The following is a 23899-nucleotide window of genomic DNA, read 5'->3' as shown; positions in this document are numbered from 1 at the left end:
TATTAAAATTAAATTGAGTCCAAACTTGCTTTGGGGAATATCTGAAATTATGTAACTTCTGTCTAGATAGCCGGGGCCATCCATGAGAGTCCTCTACAGTGCTGGACAGGGCAGCCCTACCAGGTCACCCCACTCCACCTCACCTCCAACCCCAAGCCCTTATGGCCTGAGGACATGAGGATATTGACAAGTAGGAGGATTTGGGGCAAAGGCTCCAGACTCAGGGGCTAAGGTCTCCAGTCTGACAGCCTTGAGGGGCCCTAAATGTCCAAGGAATGATGGACAGAGACTGGTCTGCTGAGAAAAGGAAGCAGACATGTAGAGCAAGAGGGGCCAGAGATGGTGTGGCCCCCTTGAGGGGCTGCGGGGCAGGATGGGGCTGCTGCACAACTCTGGGACTTGTCCCCATGGACTGGGGCATGATCGGCAGCCCTGGGGTTGTGTAGTGCCGGGGCCCTGCTGGTGAGAGGAGGTGCTTTGGTTTCTAATGACCATCTGGTCTCATCCTCTCTTTTCTTTTCCTGGCTTTTATGAACTTCCTGTGTAACATTTACAAATTCTTTTTTTTCTTGGGCTCCCTTGAATGGGTTTTGTTTTAAAGTAAATGATCCATGACCCAGACAGTTCTGCGATATGTGAGTTGTGCACTACAAAATTCCGGGGTGGGGTGGGGGGACCGTTCACAGTGCTTTCCATATGAGTGATGATGAGTGGCGCACCCTAAGTGCAGATCGAAGGAGAGCGCATAGCCTGGGGAGCCCCTCTGTCTTGAACCCGTCCTTGTCCTCGTCCTCCTCTTGAACATGTCCATGTTGTTCCCATCTGTATGGCGGAATCAGCCCTCCTGGACTCACCTCTCCAGGTTCTTGGGAGGCTCCAAAGGGACCGAGGGGTGCTCTAAAGGATAAAGGTTGTGCCCTCACCAGGGCTGTGATGCTCACCTGTTCAGGCCCTGGCAGTAGCCGATGGTCGGGTTCTGCCAGGAGAAGGCCAGCAGCACCCGGCGCAGCTTGTCGGGGAAGTTGGAGGTGGGACAGGTAAAGTGCTTGTTGCTGGGGAAGGTACGGTGCAGGTCCAGCTCAATCTGGCGGGCAGCAGGGTGCTCGCGGACCTGGCCCCGGCTCAGCAGCTCCTGGTAGCGGCCGGGGCTCTGCAGATGCTGGACGCGGAGGTGGACCAGCCACCTCCAGACACGCGGCCGGTGCTCTCGGGGCACACCTGCCCGCAGCAGCTGCTTGAGCTCCACCGAGGGTGCGAGATCACTCAGGGCAGCCCAGCGCTCCCGCAGCGGCCGCTCCACAGCCTCGTGAGCCAGCAGGTGGTGTGAGTGCACCTCTAGTGCCTGGATCTTGGCCAGCAGCTTCAGGTCTTCCATCTCATAGTTGGGCACCGTCAAGAAGCCATACTCATCATACTCACTGCCAGCAAAAGCCTATGTTAGCAGCACCTTGCAGAGCCCTTCCTTGGGTAAGGGGCAAGGCAGGAGGGTGGGGAGGGGGAATCCCAGGCAAGATTCCTGTCTGGGCTTCACTGTGGGTTAGCCATGCAGCTCTGGGCAGGTCACTTCAATTCTCTGCACTTCAGTTTGCTCATCTATACAATGGGTAAAAGAATTCCTGTCCTGCCTCGCAAAGACCCATTGACATCCTCTGTTGTAAGATGCTGGGGGCCTAGACAGTGCCTGGTATGTAGTAAGTGCATAGTAAGTGCATTCTGTGCAAATATAAAGGACCCTCTTATTACTCCATGAAGCCTTAGGCTCAAGGAGTCTGGCACTGCCAATCCAGAATCCCACTGGCACAGTGAGTAAGCCCAGGGATGGATGGGGAACAGACAGCATCAATGACAAGTAAGTTGGGAGAGCTAGGGATCCATCCCAGAGGGCTTTTCACTGATTCCACATTTCTTTGCCCTTACTGTGTGCTCTGCATGTGCTCTCTCATTTAGCCCCTGCAAAGTGGGGATCTTAGCCCACATCTGATGGAGGCTGAAGATATGTGGCCCAGAAAGGTAAAGTGACTTGTCCAAGGTCACATGGTGAAAGAGCCCTGTCTGGCTCCAAAGCCTGGCCTGTCTGGCTCCACTGGGCCGCCCCACCTTCAGGGGCTTTAGACCCCACAGCCAGAGCCCCTTCTGGTACAGTCAACTTGCCTATGGTCACTGTGCTTGGCAAGGACTTGGCTCAGGGGAGGCAGCTGGCTTATCTCCCCTCCTCCCCTCTCTGACAAACATCTCTGGGAGACAGCCTGGGGAAGTGGGGAAAATGGAGCTCTGGAGCAGACCCAGGTCAGCTGCACTAATATACTCTGTGGCCTTGGGAAAGGGGCTGCCTCCTCTGAGGCTGTAACCCCTCAACTGTAATGTGGGGCTCATCCCCACCACTTGCTCTTTATCTGAAGGTACAAGGAAGTAAGTGATATGCAGGGCTCGTACGCGGTCAGCAGGGAACCAGCACCAGGGCTGGGGACCCTCAGGTCACGAAGACCCGCCCTCGCTGGCCGCTGGGCTCACCTGATGGGGCTCAGCTCCACGCCGTCCGCTGAGGCCTCCCCGGCTTCCCACTGCAGCGCCTCCTGGATGAGCTGTCTCAGCAGCTCCGAGCACTCAGTGGCCTCACCCCCCATGGCCTCCTGCAGCCTCCGCAGCCCGGCCAGGTACTTGCTCTCCACCTGGCAGTTCTTGGCTTGGAGGTAGGCACACTGTGGAAGGTGGGATGGGGCTGTCAGGCCATCTGCTGGGCCTGGGCCCACCGAGAGGCTGAACAGCTGTAGGCAGCAGAACCCTTCTCAGCCTCATCTCCCATGCTCTCCCTACCCCCAGCCAGTCATCCAAGGGACAGGAAATGGGCCCCACACCTGAGGGTTTATAGCAAGGCAGAGAGACTCCAGGCAGGAGAGCCAGGCCCAGGGCTGCAGCTGGATTCAGAAGAGGGGAGAGGTGGGCAGGGCAGTGCAGGTTCTCACACAGCCTGCAGTCCCATCCTGCTTCAGGCACTGCTGGTTGGGTGACCTACGACAGGTTACTTAACCTCTCTGTGCCTTAGCTTCTTTCTCTAAACAATGGAAATAACAGAGTCTGCCCCCAGATTCTGGGGAGGATGAGACGAACTGATGTGTGTAAAGGCTCTCCCCAGGCACGTGGCCTAGAGCAACTCTCTGTAGGTGGCACTATGGAGCAGTGCCCAGGAGATGGCCATGTGGCTCTGGACAGTGCCCGTGTGCCTTCTGCTTCTATATTACCGGCTCTTCCCGTTCCTCCAGCATACCACCTCTCTCCCACCAGTGGCCTTCCTGAGTACTCCCTGCCCCTGTCTTGAACTGTATTTCTATTTCCATAGCTGGGTGCACGTGCAGAGCAGCTCAGGCAATTTTCCTGGGCCCACTTTCCTTCTGTGTAAGCTGGTCGGGAAAAATCGGCCTCAGAGCATCGCCATGACCTCTGGGCCAGCCTGGCTCCTGTCTCATCCTGAGGTGGCAGAGGGGGAGCCTCCTGGTCAAGGCAGCCATTCTGCTGCACTCCTGCCCGGGTTACCATCTCCTGAGCATCAACTCCAGGCCATCCGGTGAGCCTGCTCCCCTCCCCTTTCCAGCTGGCTCCCACATCTGCGTCCCTCTGCCACCAGGGCCACTTCCCGAGCCCCCTCCCAGTACTCTTCTCGGGCACTTCTGCTACAGACTCCCAAGTCTCTGTGCTCCCCGGCCCACCTCCACAAGCCAACTGAGCCCCCAGCTTTCTCAAAACATAAGTCTGATTGAGGACCTCCCCACCCAAGACCCTTCTACAGCTCCCAGTTTCCTCAGAGAATGTCCCAAAGCTCTTCCCTCCCCACCTTCCCCCGCCTCTCAGTCCACAGGTGTTGACCACGCTGTCTTTTTTCTTGGAAGGCCTTTCTCTACTCTCTTCGCCTGGATAGCACTAACTCACTTTTAGGACTCAGCTCAAGAAGGTACTCCCACCAGGAAGTCCTCCCTGACTTTCTTCCTCCCTTTGGGCCCCAAAGAATCTTGTGTGCTCAAATGCATCTTGATTGTGTTTGACTCCCTTGCTAGTCTGCACACAACCTCCTTGAAAAGTCTGAGAAGGCCTCTTGTTAGTTCCTCTTTAAATGTTCAGTTGAATTCATCAGGAAAGCCACAAGGTCCAGGGCTTTTCTTTGTTGAGAGATTTTTGATTACTAATTCAACCTCCTTACTAGTTACAGGCATATACAGATTTTTATTTCTTCATGATTTAGTCTTGGCAGGCTTCGTGTGTCTAGGGATGTGTCCATTTCATCTGGCGATCCAATTTGTTGGTATACAATTATTCATAGTACTCTTATAATCCTTTTTACTTCTGCAGAATCAGTAGTAATGTCCCCACTTCCATTTCTGACTGAGTCTTCTTTTTTTTTTTCCTTAGTCCACCTAGCTCAGGGTTTGTCAGTTTTGATCTTTTCAAAAAATCAATTTTTGGTTTCATTGATGTTCTATTACTTTTCTGTTATCCAATTAATTGATTTCTGCTCTAATCTTTATTGGTTCCTGCCATCAGCTAGCTCTGGGTTAGTTCTTTTTCTAGTTCCTCAAGTTGTGAAGTTAGGTTTTGGATTGGAGATCTTTCTTGTTTTTTTTTGTTTTTTTGTTTGTTTCTTTTTTAAAGATTTATTTATTTATTCATGATAGACACACACACACACACACACACAGAGAGAGAGAGAGAGAGAGAGAGAGGCAGAGACACAGGAGGAGGGAGAAGCAGACTCCATGCCAGGAGCCCGACACGGGACTCAATCCCGGGACCCCAGGATCATGCCCTGGGCCAAAGGCAGGGGCTAAACCGCTGAGCCACCCAGGGATCCCAGATTTTATTTATTTATGAGAGACAGAGGCAGAGGGAGAAGCAGGCTTCATGCAGGGAGCCTGATGTGGGACTTGATCCTAGGACTCCAGGATCACACCCTGGGCATGAAGGCAGGTGCTAAACCACTGAGCCACCCAGGGATCCTTTTCTTGTTTTTTTAAAGTAAGTGTTTATAGCTATAAATGTCCTCCTCAGCACTGCTTTTGCTGTGTCAAGTTCTAGTATGTTATGTTTCCTTTCTCCTTTGCCTTTAAGTATTTTCTAATTTCTCTTGCCATTTCTTCTTTGATTCATTGATGAAAATATGTTGTTCAATTTCCACAAGTTAGTGAATTTTACTGTTCTGCTTGTTACTGATTTCTAACTTCCTCCTGTTGCAGCTGGAGAAGATACTTAGCATGGTATCTGTCTTTTTAAATTGATTGAGACAGAATTTGTGGCCTACAAATACCTTGTCCTGGAAAATGTCCCATATACACGTGAGGGGAATACGTGTGCTGTTGTTGGGTAGATGTTCTGTGCTGTGCCTCTTGGATCCACTTGGTTTACTGTGTTGTTCAAGGCCTTTAGTTCCTTACTTCTGTCTGGTTGTTCTAACCATTATTGAGAGTAAGAGTATTAAAGTCTCTACTATTATCACAGAATTACCTATTTCTCCCTTTAGTTCTGTCCGTTTTTGCTTCATATATTTTGCTGGTCTCTTACCAGGTATGTAAATGTTTATAACTGTTGTATCTTCTCACTGTATTGAACCTTTTATTAACATATGTCTTTTTTGTAACTCTAAAAAAAATTAAAGTTTCTTTTGTCTGACATAGCCACCTTGCTCTCTTCTGGTTACTATGGCATAGAATATCTTTTTCTATCCTTTCACTTTTAATCCATTTGTGTCTTTGGATCTAAAGTGAGTCTCCTGTACACAACATATAGTTGGATCATGTGTTTTTATCCATTCTGCCAAACTCTGCCTTTTAATTGGAGAGTTTAATTCATTTAAATTTATTTATTTTTATTTTTATTTTTAAAAGATTTTATTTATTTGTGCATGAGAGACACACAGAAAAAGGCAGAGACATAGGCATAGGGAGAAGTAGGCTTCCCGAGGGGAGCCAGACGTGGGTCTTGATCCCAGGACCTTGGGATCACAGCCTCTGAGCCAAAGGTAGATGCTCAACCACTGAACCACCCAAGTGTCCCTAAAGTTCTAACATTCTAAATTGAATTTATACCAGCTTAACTTCAATAACATGCAGAAACTCTGTTCCTCTATAGTGCCATCCCTACCTTTTTGGTTGTCGTCACAAAATTACAGCTTTATATATTGTGAGCACCAAAACATAATAATTATTTTAAATGCACTGGTTTCTGAAATTAGGTAGAAAGCAAAACGTGGAGTTATAAACCAAAGTTGTAGTAATACTAACTTTTAGATTAAGCATTAAAAAAGTATTCTCTTAAATGATGTAGAAAACAAAGGTGGAATTACAAACCCTTTTTACCGTAATACTATGTCTTACAACTGCCCATGTATTTACCTCTACTGAGATTTTTGTTTCTTCATACACCCTTGAGTTACTGTCTAGTGTCTTTCCATCACACCCTCTAGGACTGTCCAAGCATTACTTGTGGGGCAGATCTAGTGGGAACAAAATTTCTCAACTTTTGTTTCTCTGAAAATGTCTTAATTTCTCCCTCATTTTGGAAGAAAGTTTTGCCAAATATGAACTCTTGGTTCATAGCTGTTTTTGTTTTCAGCACTTTGAATATATTGGCCCACGCCTTCTGGCCTCCAAAGTTTCTGATGAGAAATCTGCTCATAATCTTCTTGAAGATTCCCTGTATGTGAGGGGTTGCTTCTCTTTCTGTTTTCAAGCAATCTCTTTATATTTGGCATTCAAAGGATTGATTATAATGTGTCTCAGTATGGGTTTCTGTGAGTTTATACTTACTTGAAAATTGTTGAGCTTCTTGGTTGTTTTTATTTGTGTCTTCATCAAATTTGGGAAGTTTTCAGCCTTTATTTCTTTTCATATTCTTTCTGTCCCCCTCCTTTGTCTCCTTCTGGGACTCCCATACTAGTAGTATTGTAGACAGCCCCCATCACTAATCTTGATCCCAGCATGATACAGTAGAGAGGGCATCAGGCCTGGAGTTTGAGTCCTGGTTCTGACTTCCTGGCTGGGAGGCTTCACTGAACCCATACTATAATGGGTACGTTGGTCTGCTTAATGGTGTCTCACAGATCACTGGGACTCTGTTCACTTTTCTTCAAACTTTTTTCTTTATGTTTCTCAGACAAAATAATTTCCACTCTTATCTTCAAGTCCACTGATTTCCTCCTGCCTGCTTGAATCTGCCTTTGAATCCCTCCAGTGAATTGTTCATTTCAGTTATTGTACTTTTCAGCTCTGGAATTTTTTTTTTTTTTTTGTTTCTTTGTAGGTTTTTCTAAATCTTTATTGAAATTTGTTTTGTTCATACATTGCTTTCTTGACTCTCCACATCTTCCTTTTGTTCTTTGAGCATTTTTAAGACAACTGTTTTAAAGGCTTTGTCTAGTATTATCTAGCACGAGGTCTTTTTCAGGGGCAGTTTTTCTTGACTTATGTATTTCCTTCAAATGGGCCACACTTTTCTGTATCTTTGTATGCCTTGAGATTTTGTTGTTGAAAACTGGATATCTGAACACTAGAAATCAGATTCTTCCAATTTGAGAAAAAACTGATTTTGTTTTTTGACTGTTATAGGCTGTCTCTGTGCCAATGGTAGCCTAAAGTGTAAACTTAAGCTCTCAAGTCTTTCCTGAGCCTTTCTGTGGATATGCATGGCCACTTTCTAATTTCCCCGTATATGCATTTTTTTTTGGAAAAAAAGGGGAAAAAGAGAAAAATGAAGGGGAGAGGGGAGGAATGGCTGCCCTCTAAATCTTCTGGAAGTTACTCTAGATGGGAGGGAAGGTGCATTAATGGCTGTCTGTCTCTTCCTCTGCACTTTGGTGATCAGAAGCAGCAATCAGAGCACAGATGCCTGGGGCTGGAAAGGCAGCTCATAATGAAAGGGCACAGTCCAGAGGTAGGGTAGGCAGGTGATAAGGACAGAATGATATGGGGGCGAGAAGGTGACGGACCAAAGAGTGGCTGGGCATGGAGATGGACTCTGCCTCTTACCTTCATCAGGAGGGCCCTCTCCTTTTCAGCCACCCTTCTCCAGATCTTTGTGACCTGATGGATCTCGGAGTTGAGGAAGCGGTTCTGGGTCCGATATGCTTCCATGTCATCCTGGAGAAGAAAGCAAAGCATTTGATGTGCTGTACCATAAATATCTCCCTGGTTCTCACCCTCAACTGCCAACACTTCCTTCCTTTAGAAATTTCTAATAATGACAACAGAAGAGAAAGTCTAAAAGAAGTAGTATTGTAGACAGCCCCCATCACTAATCTTGATCCCAGCATGATACAGTAGAGAGGGCATCAGGCCTGGAGTTTGAGTCCTGGTTCTGACTTCCTGGCTGGGAGGCTTCACTGAACAAACCTGACCCTCTGTTTTTTCACCTGTAAAAGGGGCAAATACTATTCCACTGGGCAGCTGGGAGACAACATGAGGTAACGTGTCATAACACTAAGTATAGAGACCAAAACAAACATCCAAATAGTGTCTGTTTAAAAAATAAACATACGTAGTCATATATTTGCAATCATACTAAACAATTTTGGATGGAAAATTTTTTTTACTTATTGTCTTATTTACTTAATGTCTCCTTGTAAATACATTTGACCCTTCAACAACTCTGGGGTTAGGGGAGCTGATCCCACCTCACAACCCACTCCTGAATAGTAAAAATCTGTGTGTAACTTTTGACTCCCTGCCTCCAAAATTTAAGTGCTGATCACCTACCATTGACTGAAGCCTTACTGAGAACACAAAGAGCCAATGAGCACACATTTCATGAGATATGCGTAGTAAATATTGTATTCTTACAATAAAGTAAGCTAGAGAAAAGAAAATACTAAGAAAATCATTAAGAAGAAAAAATACACTGACATTACTATACTGTGTTTATCAGAAAAAAATCTACCTATAAGCAGACCCGTGCAGTTCACACCCGTGTTGTTCAAGGGTCAACCATACTTCTCTATGTTACATAAGCTTTCCAATGATCATTTTTAATGTCTGATGACTATTCTGTTGGGTGAATTTACTGTACCTTAGTTATAATCATTCTCCTGTTATTTTTCACTTGGGCCCTGAGTATTTTCAGTTGGTTTTGGTTATGAATAATGCTGTGATACGCATCTGTGCACCTAGAGTTTTCTTTTTGTATGCTGTTCGGTAGACAAGAGTGAGATCCTGTTGCTGGGGCATTTGAGGAGAAGCTGGCCAAGCACTGAGGAGGCTCAAACAGGGGCCTGAGCCTCAGAAAGGAGCAGCCATAGCACTGGCTCTGAACCTTCATTTTACTGGGATGGATGTTACAGAAGTAATGGACAATGCATGCTCACAACTATACCTAGCAATTCTAGGACATTCACTAGCCAAACTCAAGCCCTTTTGCTCCCACTACTCAAGAAATGTACTGGGCTGTAAGTGCATGTGAGAGACACTATTGCAGGCATGACCTTGGCTAGGGCCTGATTTATTTGGAAACTAAGAGCACCACACCAGAGATGCCTGTGGCACCTCATTATCAGGGATGGGTCACGTACGTATGTACAGCTCACATCCTCCCTGGGGTGGGGGTGAGGGGTTGCATTTTGGCCAAGATCCTTCCCAGCCCAGAAGCTCCAATTCATACGCAGGGTCTGCTGCCTTCTGCCTAGATGGTTGACCCAGTGGGAGGGCCACATGCTCCCATGGTTCCTTAGCTAAAAATAAAAGCCCCAGGCTGACTTCATCACATGGCCTCTCACCACTCCACTGGGGCTCTCTGTGGTGTCTCCTGTCCTGGCCACCCCTGCTTTTGTATCCCTCACTGTGCCCGGGCTGCAAGGCTTTTGTGCACTCAGGCTGAGTTTGCTCTCTGCTCTCTCCGTCTGGCCTGAACACAGGTAGTTCCAACTCCTCAGTGCAGACTTCCTTCTACTCTCCCACATGTCTACCCTAGATCAAACTCGGCTCCTTTTTCTCAGAAATGCTGCCAGGGGGTGCCAGCTGCTCCTCTGCACAAGTGTCTGCCCACTTCCTCTCCACAACCCCCACTTTCTTATCCTCATATGGCAGCGTGGTGAGCTTGGTGCATATCCTCATGTTTGCAGCACAAGGACCAACCTCCTGTGAATATCAGGATTTTCCAGGACCACTCCCCCTTCCTGTGACAGTCATCTGTTTTGGTGTCTGGACATTTACAGATTCATGAACACAAAAGCTGAGCGGGCTCCATACACCATTACCCTGTGCCCCAACCCGTGCTGAGCATGTCACTCCATTCAATCTCCCTAGCAGCTTGGAAAGTGGGATCAGGTGGGATCTCAGAGGCTCTGAAAGGACAAGTATGTTGTCTGAGGTCACACAGCTGTACGAAACAGGGAGATTTCCCATGGCTGCTGTGTGTGTTCTTCCCAAATACCTGGGAAGATATAAAAACTTCCAGGCGAGGGAGGAAGAGAGTTACTAGTTGCCTGAGTTCCTACTATGTACCAGACCCATCTCCCTCACACAATTATGTGGAATTTATCCTTCTAATGTTGTGGGCTATGTATTAAAGTACCATCAATCCCATTTTACAGATGAGGAAACTCCTCAGTCACGTGCCTAGAACACAAGAGGCTGGATCCAAACCCAGGTGTGTTCAGTCCATAGCAGGAATCAAAAACTATCGCTGGGTGAAAGCACATCAGTGGAGTCCACTGCTCTATATCACCTCTACACCGCCACTCGGTTCAGCCTCTGTTACCATCCCTTTGTCCTCATCCCAGGCCCCAAAGACGCTCCCTGGCAGTTCCCAGGCTTTGGACATGTTGCCTGGGCCACCCTGCCTCCAGCCCAGATGGCGAGGGTGGGTGTGAGCACCCCTTTGGGGCAGCCATGGGGGCAGGAGGGGGTGGCGTCTGGGCAGCACCCCCCATTCAGCTCATCGCCCTACCTTGAGTGTTCTTCGCAGCTCAGAACTGTAGGGAGGAAAAAGAGAGAGCTCAGAGACGAGAAACCCACCAGACAGCGACCAGTAAGCAAAGGAGGAAAACACAACTGGAGAAAGAGATAGGAAGAAGAGAATCTGCCTGCCTGCCTTCATGGGGGTCAGGAGCCTGGAAATTCTCTTGGGGAAATGCCACGTGGATTAGCCATGGTGTTAGTGGGGAAGGCAGTGGAAGGGCTGTGGTGAGACCCGTGGTCTAGCTTCAACCCTGCTGCTTGTGCTGTGGGACCCTGGACCAGTCCTTTCCCCTGTTCCGGGCTCAGCTGTCCCTGCCAGAAAAATGTCAGAAATGCTATCACCAACTCTGCCCAGCTCCAATATTCAAGAGGTCAATGATTCTGTTCTCAAAATGGCAGCTTCAACAAAGGGGCATTTACTTAAAGTTGCATGCCCTCCATCCCAGGGCAAGTGGGAGATGTGAACATGCTCTGTCCCCAAACTCAAAGACAATGGATTTTTGTTGAGTCTTCTATTTTTCTAGAGCAGACACCTAAAGGCTAATAAATGAGGAACTCTAGCACATGTAATTCTCTTTGGCACCAACACTGGGCCTCTGAGGATCAGCTGTTACGGTATGTTAGGTTGATGGGAGCCTTCCTATCTGGGCTTACTGATAAATTCCTGAACATGCAAATCCAGAGGCACACTTGGTCTCCTACGGTGAGTCCATGCTTCCAGTCAGCTCTTGGGGGCAGTCTAGAGGCACCCAAAAGATCTATTTCTCTACACCACCCCCTGCCTCCACACCCCCATCCCCCCCTCCCCCCTGCCCTGGCCCCCAGCTGCTCTATGGGGTCTTCAATTATGGATTCCAGCAGGATGGGCATAGAGAGAAGACTCTGGGTAGGGCAGAGGAGGGTAGGGAAGCAATCTGATGAAAGCAATTTTCGAGCCCCAGAGAGCTTTCTAAAGCTAGCTCCATCTGCATTTGAAAGGATTTAGTTTCTCATTTTGAACTCAAAAGAATCTGATTTTAAAGGGAAAAGATTCAAAGACTGGGTATGTGGTTTTTCATATTGAAGGAAAGGGAACAGAACCTGGGTTTGATGTCATCTTCTTTTACCCCCCATCAACCCTGTGAGTAGCAACAGTGACGCTGTTTTTATAGAGAGGTGAGGGACCTTGCCGGAGGTCACCCAGCTAGTAAGAGGCAGAGCCTGGATCCAAACACAGGTCTCCTCGACTTCACAGCTGGGGCAGGGGTCACTGTACCACAACTGCCCACTGGGCTCTCAAAAGCTTTTGGAGTTCTCTTTTTTGCTTCTGCTTCCCCTCTTCCAGCACAGGAGCTCCCTGTGCCACGTACGTATATCTACAAGTACAGCTGCGTGTGACGGGGTTTGGGGCAGGACTGGCCCTGGTTATACAGCTGCCTTTAAGGACTGTGGGGGTTATGAGCCCTGATCCCCAGCCTCAGGCCTCCAGGTGGTTTGGCGGCTCCTGTCCCCACGTCTTAGAGAGGACACTGCCATCCACGGCAGGCATCACACTTAAAATTACATTCCTGTTCCCCAAGCTGTAATTGGTCTCTGTGGGAGGGCACAGCCTCCCCAGGTGAGAGCCAGGAGCCTGGGCATGGGGGAGGCAGGGATGGTGGCAGTAGTGGGAAGGCCCAAAGAAACTAGAAGGCAGCAGAGCAGACACGGGTCAGAGAGTTCGAGTTCCCTGGGCTGCTCCACGCACACCCCTTTCTCGGCCTCGGCCTTCCTGCACACAGTGGGGAGCGCACAAGTGACAGCCTCACAGGGCTGGTGGAGCATCAGATGAGATGATGGGAACAGGGCATGTAGGGCGGTGGCCGCCACACCGCAGACAGTGTCACAGAGGAGACTGCCATGGTTATGAGCAAGTCACAGCCAGCCACGCATTCCCTGGACTATGTGCTGGGGGAGGCCGCCGGGCACCTCGGGGACTCCCAGGGGCATCAGTGTGGCACCGAGCTGGTCTGGCACTCGGGAGTCCTGACCTCATCTTGTGCTCACCTCTAATCATACTGTAGACACACCTTCCCTCTCCAGCCACTGATATCAGGAAAAGACAAATTGCACTGGACCTTCTGGTTAAGACAGTGAGAAGTGTGTAGCAATACTTCCAGCAGGAATATTCCGGTCTTAAGGGTTCTCCCTGCTTCACCTAGGAAACCCCCAGGGCCAAGAGCAGTGCCCTCTCCAAGGACCCGGGGCCTGGAGGGCAGGGCCCCTACCTTCAGCTGCTCCATCTTCTCCTGCTGGCTCAGGAGGTCCCTGTCGGCAGCCCCCGGGGGCACGGGCGGCTGGGTAGGGGGGTGCGTGAAGTCCTGGGTGACCTTCTCGGAGAGCTTACAGATGACCTGCTGCTTGGCCTGGTTCTTGTCCATGAGCAGCTGCACGTGCTGCTGCAGCTCTTGCACCTGCTGCTCCCGCAGGCTGGCTGTCTGCACCAGGCTGTCCCGCTCCTGCTCCAGGGCCTCTAGCTGCCGGCCCAGCTCTGCGATCTGTCGCACCTTGTGCCGCACCAGCTCCAGCCGGTCCTTTTCTCCTGCCGAGGCCAGGTACGCGCTGGTCGCCCTCTTCTCCTGCTGGGCGGCTTCTAGTGCCTTGTGTAGGATCCTGACCAGCTCCTGGGGGAGAAGGGGGAAAGAAGCACCTTGTGAACTCCATGAACTCAGGGAAGGCCTGGGCGGGACAGGAGCCTGGGCATCTGCTATCACCCACTCTCCTAACAGCCCTGAGGGGTGGCTAGCATCAGCCTCTGGGCCATCTCAGTTTCTCTTTTTCTGTTCAACCAAGTTTTACCTGGACACATGGTTCCCCAGCTGAAGGCCACATCTCCCAACCAGGCTTCCAGTGGGGTGTAGCCTAATGACAATATTCTGCCTAAGTGGGATAGGAGAAATTACGTGGGTAGCTCCTGGGTCCTATCTTTAAAGCCACCACCACCCAACATGCTCCCCTAGTGCGGGGTGCCCTTCCTCCTGGCTGGGAAATGGCAAGACCTGGAGCAGCCACCTTGGGCTCCTAAGCAGAGGGTGTATGCTGAGGACAGCAATGGCGCTACTGGCTCAGAACTGCTCCCTTAACCTCTGGATTCTTCCATGAGAAGGTAGGAGAGAAAGAAAGTTCCAGAGTGTTTTAGGCCAGAGTACTCAGAGGCTTCTTTGTTACAGCAGCTGAGCCTATACCCTACATGTCCCTTTCAGAGATGGGAAAACTGAATCCCCGCTGAACAGAGTGGCCTTCAATCCCAGATCATCCCCAGCCTGTGCTCAGTCGTAATGAAGGCAGCAGATGGCACACTGCTGTGGCTCTTCTTCCAGGCTCCTGTGGCGGACCTTACTTATTAATCTCAATATTCCTTTTCTAGGTCATTGCTATGCTCCATGACTGAGAACATGGTTTCCCAGAGACATGTTACCTGTATTCACACCAAAGTATTCAACTAAATGAATCAGCTGGATAGGGTTATTGCTAAGAATGATTCCATTTTGGTTTTTCTGTTTTGTTTTGTTTTAAATGTTTTTTTTTTTAATTTTTATTTATTTATGATAGTCACACACACACAGAGAGAGAGAGAGAGAGGCAGAGACACAGGCAGAGGGAGAAGCAGGCTCCATGCACTGGGAGCCCGACTTGGGATTCGATCCTGGGTTTCCAGGATCGCGCCCTGGGCCAAAGGCAGGCGCTAAACTGCTACACCACCCAGGGATACCAGTTTTAAATGTTTTATTTATTTATTTGAGACAGAGAGAGAGCGCACACACACAGAGGGAGAGGGAGAAGCAAGCTCCCTGCTCAGCAGGGAGCCCAAAGTGGGGTTTGTTTGTTTGTTTGTTTTTTAAAGATTTTATTTATTTATTCATGATAGTCACACACACAGAGAGAGAGAGAGAGAGAGAGGCAGAGACATAGGCAGAGGGAGAAGCAGGCTCCATGCAGGGAGCCCGATGTGGGATTCGATCCCGGGTCTCCAGGATCGCGCCCTGGGCCAAAGGCAGGCGCCAAACCGCTGCGCCACCCAGGGATCCCTCAAAGTGGGGTTTGATTCCAGGACCCTGAGATCATGATCCAAGCCAAAGGGAGATGCTTAACTGACAAACCACCCAAATGCCCCAAGAATGATTCCATTTTAGAAGAGAACTGCTCTAAATCATGACTTTGAGAAATTAATGGCATGTTGAATTAGCATGCATCTTCTGAAACCTGGGGACCACGGACTGTCCCTCTTCTAGTTTTCTCCTTTCCCTCGGGCCATCCAAACTTTACGCTCCACTTGCTGCCAGGCCCTAGGCTGGGTGCGGGGGCCCAGGAGGGAATTACTTAGAGTTCTCATCTTCAAAAACCACCAAGGCTGGTGGGAGCAAAAGTGAACTACTGTAATGGAGTAATTTACTGCAAGAGGGAAGCAAGGGTGTAGATGGGGATACAGAGCAGAGAGCAATGACTTCCACCCGGGATGGAGGTGGGGGGAAGACCAGTATATTCTACAGAAGGGCAGAACAGTTGAAGCTGATCCATGAAGAATGAGAAGGGCCAGAGACAGTCAAGCAGCAGGAAGGAGTTAAGGGCTGGAAGGGCTTTCCTCATGCTGAGTCAACAGCTCCAGCAAGGCCTCAAGGAATGAAAGAGCCTGTGTGGGGCTGTGGGCATTCTTGGGTGCAGCCGGAAGGTGGGGTGGGGAGCTGTTGCAAAGTAAACCGGAATGTTTGGAATGAACTAGCTTCTCAGGCTCTGCTGAGAAAGATCACCATTCCTGTGGCTCCAGGATAACTGAGAAGCTGAGGCCATTTTCTGGTTCAGCTGGGATTCGGAGATGACCTTGGAAACTGCCCGGGCGAAATAACCAGCAGACACTATTGTGCAAACTCGTCTGAGGCTCAGCATCAGGCAGATATCTTTCCTCCAGCTTTGGGAGAGTCAGATCTGAAGCCCATTTCATTACTTCCAGTTGCCTCCCCCTTCCTACTCTCCTCCCAGCCCAGGACCCCTGCTGCAGAAGGAGACAGGGAGAAAGGAATCAGGGAAGGGACAGAATCAGGGCAGGAAGCACGAGAGGAGAAGTGCGAATGGACGTCGGATTCAGAAAACCTGGCGGCTGGCAGGCCTGGGGAGACCACCTGCCCAGGCAGGTCTCTTTGCTGTCACAGCAGGACACTAAAGCCCAAGAAAGAAGGAAGAAGACTAAAAGGAGCTGGTGAATCCCCACACCATAACAGAGGACCCCAAATCCTAATCGAAGGTCTTCCACTTCTCTGGGATGTGTGGTTAATAGATTTTGCACGGAAACACTTCTTTCAATTTCTTTAAAAATAGAAATAACCCATGTTCATAGCAGCATTATTCACAACACCCAAGAGATGGGAACAACCCACATGTCTGTCACCTGATGGTGAATGGATGAACAAAACGTGGCATCTACACACGGTGGAGTATTATTCAGCCTGGAAAAGGAAGGAAATCCTATTACAGGCTACAACATGGATGAACCTGAGGACATTAGTCACAAAAATGTACCTACACAGCATATAGAAATATTTTTTAAATTTAACGAAGAGGGAAGCTTCATGCTGTTTTGAAGCTGTTCGGGCCTTACGATACGCTATGGCACCTCCCCAAGCAGCACCATCACTGGCAACAGTGCAGTGCATTCCTTTTCTGGATGTGCCACAGTTCCCTTGTCCCACCCTCAAGGAGGAACATCCAGCTTGTTTCCAATTCCTACAACTATAAGCAATGCTTTGGGACCCGTTCTTAGAAAACAGAAGAGCTGACCAGTGGTCTTTTTAATATTTCTTTCTTTTTTTTTTCTTTTTAATATTTCTTAATCAAGTTATTGTTTGGCCCATTTCAGATTTTGGTAACAGGCCACAAGTTGTCATTTTATTACAAAATATTTTTTTCTATTGAAGTATAGTTGATTCTTTAAAATTTTAAAAGCCAACAAATCATCCTTTAAAAATTAATGCTTTATCTTATTAAAGAGCTGATACTTTATTCACTCACTAAAATCAAGGTGGATGGGCCCAACATTGCTGGGAAAAGAGCACTGGACTGAGAGTCCAGCACATTGGCCACTGACCCCTGTGAGGCTGGGTACCAACAGGGTGCAGGTGAAGGAGCACCAGCTCTAGAGTCCCTGGGGCCTTGGTTGCCATTCCAGGTCCGTAAGGGGGTATTTAATGAGGGTGTTTCAGGAAAGTGAACTTTGGCTTTGTCATATATACACTGGAGATCATGCTCTACTCCTGGGAGAGCCACTTCAAGGATAAGAGAGAAAGTATGGCAAGTGCCCCTCCCCAAGCAGAAGCAGCCAGGGCCCCTCTCCATCCTCCCTCCCTGCACTCTGAAGTCCTTGTACTCTGGACTCTGGAAAAGGGGAGTGTACATTGAGGTCTCTGGCTGGGGTTCTAGGGAAATAAGAGGCTGCACCTTGCTCCCAATGAGTTTCCTAAACGAATTACCCTGAGTGAGCTAAGTGGGCCCCAGATAGGACCTGGAGGAGTTCATCATTCCCATCAGTCAACAGATGGCCAACATCACTACAAACAATGGGCTTCCATCTGCTGGAGCAGACAACTTTCAGGCTGGGTGCAATTTTGTCAATTCTGAGAGCCTGAGTCACCAGGCCAAGCAGCCATCTGGTGCTATTCCAGGAGCCTAAATCTCTTGGGGACCAGCATTGCAAGGGCCTGGGACATATAATGGCCTAGGGGGTACTGGAGTAGTCCTATATTTTAATATGACACCAGACACAAGTGCATTCGTATTTTCTGAAGAGCAGTTGTGATGCTAATGTCTGATGCTGAGCTGTACATGGAGACCACAGAGGAGGCGGTAGGGCTGGGATGAGTCTTGTACCTGGGGAAAGAGGCCAGGGTCTCAGTCCTGACTCTTCCAGCTGTGTGACCTCAAGCCAGTCACCCACCTTCTCTGAGCTCCTTGAGCATGGCACGGTGTAAAGGGCAGAAACTCAAGAAGCAGACAGACTAGAGTCTGAAACCAGTCTTGGCTCCTGGGAAAGCCTGGGCATGCAGAATCTCTCAGAGCCTCAGTATGCTCCTCAGGAAAAGGGGGCTGGTAACTGTTGTGAGGATTAGAGATAATGCATGGAAAGCCTGAGCACAGAGCTATGGCCAACTTCACATTGGTTATATATGCTCTTATCTGCTCTTACCTGAGGGCAGGGACCCAATGTACATCTGTGCCCTCTACAGCATCCAACAGAGTTTGAGATACAAATTCTTAAAGGACTATTAGCAATGACCACTTGGGTGGCTGAGCCAGGGCAAGACCTCCCATGTCCTCCTGTAGCCTCAAGCAAAGAATACCTCCCACCAAAGAGATGTAGGGAGGCATTTTATAGATGTGGGTGCAGGGAAGTCCAGGGGACTGTTTGCCCAGCTGAGGAACTGGATTCATAGGGTCTCAGATGGGACAGGTGCCCTCCAATCAGCATTTCCACACATCTAGGACACCACTGGGCACCCCAAGGTTTTGCAGGCCTCCTCTGTCCTACCTCTAGGCCAAGAGTCCATCTTTTCTCCTTTCCCTCTTTGGTTTTAGTATCTAGGCTGGAGGTAAAATGCCAGAGTCAGTAGGGCTGTGGCTTCCCCTGCCTAATACACGACAAAGACGTGACCTCTGCCCATCACTGCTAGGCTACACACTTCTTGGGGATGCTTAAGTGCACACATCCATATTTCTGAGTCCCTCAGAGGAGTGTGGCATGCATCATAAGGCTGGAAGGAATCAGCAAGGAGGGCAGGGAATGCCACAGTAACAGCCAAACAAATCAAAGCCTGCACAGTGGGTGGCTGCTGGGTGCCAGGCACTGGGTTTTATGAATCTACACGCAGGCCTGTCCTATAAGCTGTAACTTGTTTTCACTCCACTTGCCAGGGAGCTCTCAGCAGCCGGGGGAGACCTTGCTCATCTCTAAGAGCTTGCCTTTGTTTATTAAGAATGCCACATCCTGGGGACCCTTGGGTGGCTCAGAGGTTGAGCATCTGCCTTTGGCTCAGGGCATGATCCCAGGTCTGGGGATCAAGCCCCGCATCAGGCTCCCTGCATGGAGCCGGCTTCTCCCTCTATGTCTCTGCTTCTCTCTCTCTCTCTCTGTCTTTCATGAATAAATAAATAAATAAATCTTAAAAAAAAAAAAAAAAAAAAAAAGAATGCCACATCCTCCAGGGCAGCACAGCCATTGGGGACAAACCTCAGTGAAATCTAGGGCTCCCAGACCTCTCTTTCATCTGACAATTCCTGATACTTTGGAAGCAAAAACCAAGCCAGGGGAGGCCACCCAGATTTCCTAGAAAGAAGGGGAAGCTATAGTGAGAGGAAAGGCGGGTTTCACATCCAGGTTTCTTTCCCGGGCCAGGTTTGGTGTGGGACTTACACTGTACTGGTCCGGGGATGGAGCAGCTGCTCCAGCTCAGCTGGATGCCCTCTCGGCACTCAGGAGCACCAGCAGCCCCACCACAGGAATGGGGTGGTGGTAGAAAAAACAGCTGGGCTGCTAAGTGGCATCAGAGGGGGCTTCACACGCTGTAACATTGTATGTGGGCGTTGGTATGTTCACTGCTGGTCTCTGCTATGAAATGTAAGCCATGCAGGGACAGGACCCATGTCTCTTCCCACTGTTCCCAGCGCCTAGAATACTGCATGCACACCATAGGCCCTCGATAAAGACTCAGTGAATAAATGGCTGAAGTGAGAACATATGAACGAATGAGCCTCCTCCTTGGAGAACTCCAATCACAGGCTGCTTCACTAAATGTATCCCCTGACCTACTAGGAGGGAAGCCTCTGCTGCTTCCCCTAATGTCTGTTTATGGGCAAGAAAGACAGGGAAGGGGCAAAACCAGGTAGGGAGAGCACTTTTCTGGACTATCTTCTCCAAAAACAGAGCAGCAGAAAGGCGAAGAAATGTATAAGGGGGAGGCTATTCAGAAGTACACACAGCTTACCCCCCACCACCCCAGGAGCGAGAGCAGGAAATAGAACAGAAAAAGACTGAGGGCAGCCAAAGCTCAGACATGAAGACGTGGGCCTTCCCCTCAGAGGAAAAGAAGCCTGGCTTCTCAGTGGGGCCCACCCTTGGGGGCATGATGGGGCACCACTGTTGGGATTTTCAGTAACAACTGTGCTAACTTAACCACTTTTATTGTGCCCCCGGGCTGCAGTCCCCATTACCTCCTTGCCATGTGATTCTCACTACTTCACAGTTACCCCAGAACATGAACATGATTTATTCTCTGGGTTTTATGGTATTTGGATGATTGTAATGTCTGTGTTTGTGTGTGATCTGTGTCCTATAATGACCATGTAAGTCCTTTTTATTTTTTTATTTTTATTTTTTTTAATTTTTATTTATTTATGATAGTCACAGAGAGAGAGAGAGAGAGAGGCAGAGACACAGGCAGAGGAAGAAGCAGGCTCCATGCACCGGGAGCCCGACGTGGGATTCGATCCAGGGTCTTCCGGATCGCGCCCTGGGCCAAAGGCAGGCGCCAAACCGCTGCGCCACCCAGGGATCCCTGTAAGTCCTTTTTAAACTGCTATAATTAGCTTCTCTATTGAGCCTAAATTTTCCTCATCATTGTCCCTCGTTGGGCCTGGCTGAGCCCCAGAGCTACACAGACCTGCCTGCTTTCTCTGTCCCATGAATCCTTCAGTGATCTGTACTGTTACCAGCTGCCAGTACCTTCAGGGGCCCTTCCCAGGATTCTTCATCTAGAGCCCCCTTCTCTAAAAGTTCAGGGTGGGGTCAGGCCAGGCATAGTCCTCCAGGAAGAGTCCAAGAGCAATCACAAAGTAGGTCCCAGAGACCCTGCCCTTGAAGGGCACCTAGGCTGAGTGTCCATCACCTAGGCTGACTGTCCCCATGTCCCTCAGTCACCAACAGCACAGCATTTCCCACCACCAGTAGTTTGGCTAATAAAGACCGAGATTTTACATCTGCCCAGCCAGGCTAACGTTGCATGTCTGGTTTGTTCAAGGGCTCCAGGCCCAGACGGGTGCACTGGAGCCCAGGGTCTCCTGGGGCCAGACCTCACCTTCTGAGACTTTAGTTCCTTGGTGAGCATCAGAACCTGCTGCTCCAAGGCCAGCACCTTTTCCTGGGCAGTTCGGGACCGTGTGAGTCCATCGGCAAAGAACGGAAACGTGTTGTTCTGGCGCTTGGCTTTCTGAATGAGATTGGCGGTCAGAGAGGACTTGGGTGTAGGCTTCGGAGAATCCGCTGGATCTTTCCCTGCTCAAAAGGAGGAACACAGAGGTTATGACTGGGGGCCTCAGTGGTTCTCAAAATTGAGCTTGGTGCAGAAGCATCTGGAGGGCCTAGTTAGATGCAGATTGTGGGCCCCTATTCCCAGAGTAGGCCTGGGGTGGGACTTGAAAATTTGCATTTCTAAAATCTCCTAGCTTGTAGGGGATCACACTTTGAGAACCCTTGGGCTATATATATTGACACTGTCCTGGCTGGGTCCTTCAGCTCATCCCTTAAAGTGTGCCTGTCCCCAGCTCTCGGATCCCTGCCTGCCATAGGCATCTCATACCACACTGCTGCTGTGTGCCAGGGGCCATCTCAAGCACTAGTCCTAGCAGGATGTCTTGTTTCTTATTTCAGGATCTCAGCTCCTACCCTCTTGGCAATTTTCAAAGTATAGAGATTTGTCCATAGACAGGAGTGTGGAATATCTGAACTCTGCATTCTCGCCCCAGACACCAAGTCAAACTCTTGTTTGACTCTTATTACAAGCTAAGGTAGGATACACATTCCTCACAGTTGGCTGTCTGCAGGCTGCACAGTCTATTTCCTCTAGAGCCAGGGTCAGCAACCAATGGCCCACATGCCAAATCCAGCCCACAGCCAGCTTTTGTAAATCAAGTTTTATTGGTACACAGCCACATTCATTTGTTTGTGCATTGTCTGTGCTGCTTTTACTCCACAAGGGCAGAGTTGAGTACTGGCAGCAGAGACCATATGTTGCCATAACACCCCCAACATTTACTACCTGGCTCTTTATAGAAAACATTTGCCAACCATTGCTGAATTTCTTATTTTATTTTTAAATCAAATATTTTATTTTATTCTTAAATCAAATTAAACATCAGAATTACTCATTCATCCATGATGCCTTGTCCTGCCCTGCCCTCAGTCTATACTTCAGGGATTTGCCATTAGCCTGCATCCAGAGACATTTTAATGGCCTGACTATATGGTCAAAAGACCTTAAGAATCTTGTTTATATGGTGCATACACATTGTGCCCATTATGAGGTACCAACAGAAGAAATTTTCCTTAGCTCTCAGCCCTAGAAAAGGCTTTGCTTTTTCTTTTTAAAGGTTTTTAAATTTTACTTTGGTTTTCTTTTTTTTTTAAATAAATTTATTTTTTATTGGTGTTCAATTTACCAACATACAGAATAACACCCAGTGCTCATCCCATCAAGTGCCCCCTTCAGTGCCCATCACCCATTCACCCCCACCCCCCGCCCTCCTCCCCTTCCACCACCCCTAGTTCATTTCCCAGAGTTAGGGCTTTGCTTTTTCTAAGAAAATATATGTTTATTCTTACAGATGCTGGAAATAATCTAATGCTTGCATTTCTTTCTTTGCCTTGGCTACTGAGCAGCTCAGCACCACATCTGCTGCCCACTCTTAGCTATTCTGTAGGATCTTATCTTGATCTTACCTAAATTTCCTATCCCAAATTACTCATTTATTTTCCCCTGATATTTTAAAAAAAGCTATTATTAGCTTTAATAAACTATTCTCACTTCTTTTGGGACTGGGGTGTTAAAAATAAGGATGTGGTATGGGATCCCAGGTGAAGGGACAGGCAGGGCTTACAGGATGATTTGAATAATTTAGCATGTTTCTTCTGGGGCCAGCCAAACAATCCCGAATGGATAAGAAATTACTCTAGGTTAACAGGAATCAGAACCTCCTTGGCCTTGTTGAGTACAAGAACAGAATGATTTTGTTCTAGACTTAACAGAAATCTGGACTGCAGACTGCAGAGCTCAGAGGAAAGCAATGCCTCTTTCTTTCCTGCCACGAGGTATAGAAGAGCCCCTGTGTGTGTGTGTGCGGGGGGGCTCCCTGTAGCCTTTGGGCCCTCTGGTGACACCACTCTCCACTAACCCTAAGAGCAGGGAAGGTAGGGATCATTGCACCTATTTCACAGTCAGAGAAAATGAGGCCTAGGAGAGTGGTCTTTAGTCATTGCCGTAGGATTTCATGGGTGTGCCACAGGCCTGACTGGGTGGAGAAGAGGGTAGGAGTCGTGGAGGGGAGCCCAGACTCCCATCCCCTGCTTCAAGTCTGCTTTGATCTGCACTGTAGATTAGATTTTATCTATGAGGGGTCAATAAAAGGTATCATGGCAATAAAAACATAGTGTGAAAAAAATCACTGCTTTAGAAAATGAGGCTTTTTCTAAAGCCTTGGCCTGAACCTTAATTCCTAGTTCTGCACCCCTATGCAGCCATGAGTGAGTCACTCCACTTCTCTGTTCTCCATTCCCTGATTTGGTAAATGAGAACAATAGAACCTACCCCTTAAAGAGGTCAAAGCAGGTGAAGTGCTTAGTGGTCATGAAAGAAACTTGAGAAGATTCTGTTCAGTGACTGGAGCCAGTCAGTCCTAAAGGACCAGATATTGCAGATTCCATTTATATGAACTATTCAGAACAGGCAAATCCATAGAGACAGAAAATCGAACAGTGGTTGCCCAGACCTGGAGGGATGCAAGGTTTCTTTTCTTTTTTTTTTTTAAACTTGAGACAGAGAGAGAGAGAGAGAGAGACAGAGAGAGAACAAGCAGGGAGGAGGAACAGAGGGAGGAGAAGCAGACGCCTTGCTAAGCAGGAAGCCTGATGTGGGGCTTGATTCCAAGACATAGGGATCATGACCTAAGCCGAAGGCAGATGCTTAACCAACTGA

At 48.7% G+C, this 23899-nt stretch overlaps 1 protein-coding gene across 5 annotated transcripts in view; it reads right to left on the bottom strand.

The window, feature by feature from the left end:
• Positions 1-23899, bottom strand: part of TBC1D2 (TBC1 domain family member 2) — a 51677-nt gene that overhangs the window by 7065 nt on the left and 20713 nt on the right. For 4 of the 5 annotated variants that reach the window (XM_026013249.2, XM_026013248.2, XM_026013250.2 and 1 more), the window contains 5 exons: positions 21008-21204; positions 13178-13573; positions 8010-8120; positions 2512-2699; positions 942-1418 (listed from right to left, as the gene is read on the bottom strand). In XM_026013249.2, coding sequence (XP_025869034.1) covers positions 942-1418; positions 2512-2699; positions 8010-8120; positions 13178-13573; positions 21008-21204 — 1369 coding nt within the window. Of the gene's footprint in view, positions 1-941; positions 1419-2511; positions 2700-8009; positions 8121-10920; positions 11119-13177; positions 13574-21007; positions 21205-23899 lie in introns of those variants that run through there. The other variant, XM_026013252.2, reaches the window with a different exon arrangement.

This window comes from Vulpes vulpes, chromosome 12 (genome assembly GCF_048418805.1).
Source record: "Vulpes vulpes isolate BD-2025 chromosome 12, VulVul3, whole genome shotgun sequence".
NCBI classification, from domain to species: Eukaryota; Metazoa; Chordata; class Mammalia; order Carnivora; family Canidae; genus Vulpes; species Vulpes vulpes.
This window is presented reverse-complemented; position numbering and strand designations above follow the sequence as displayed.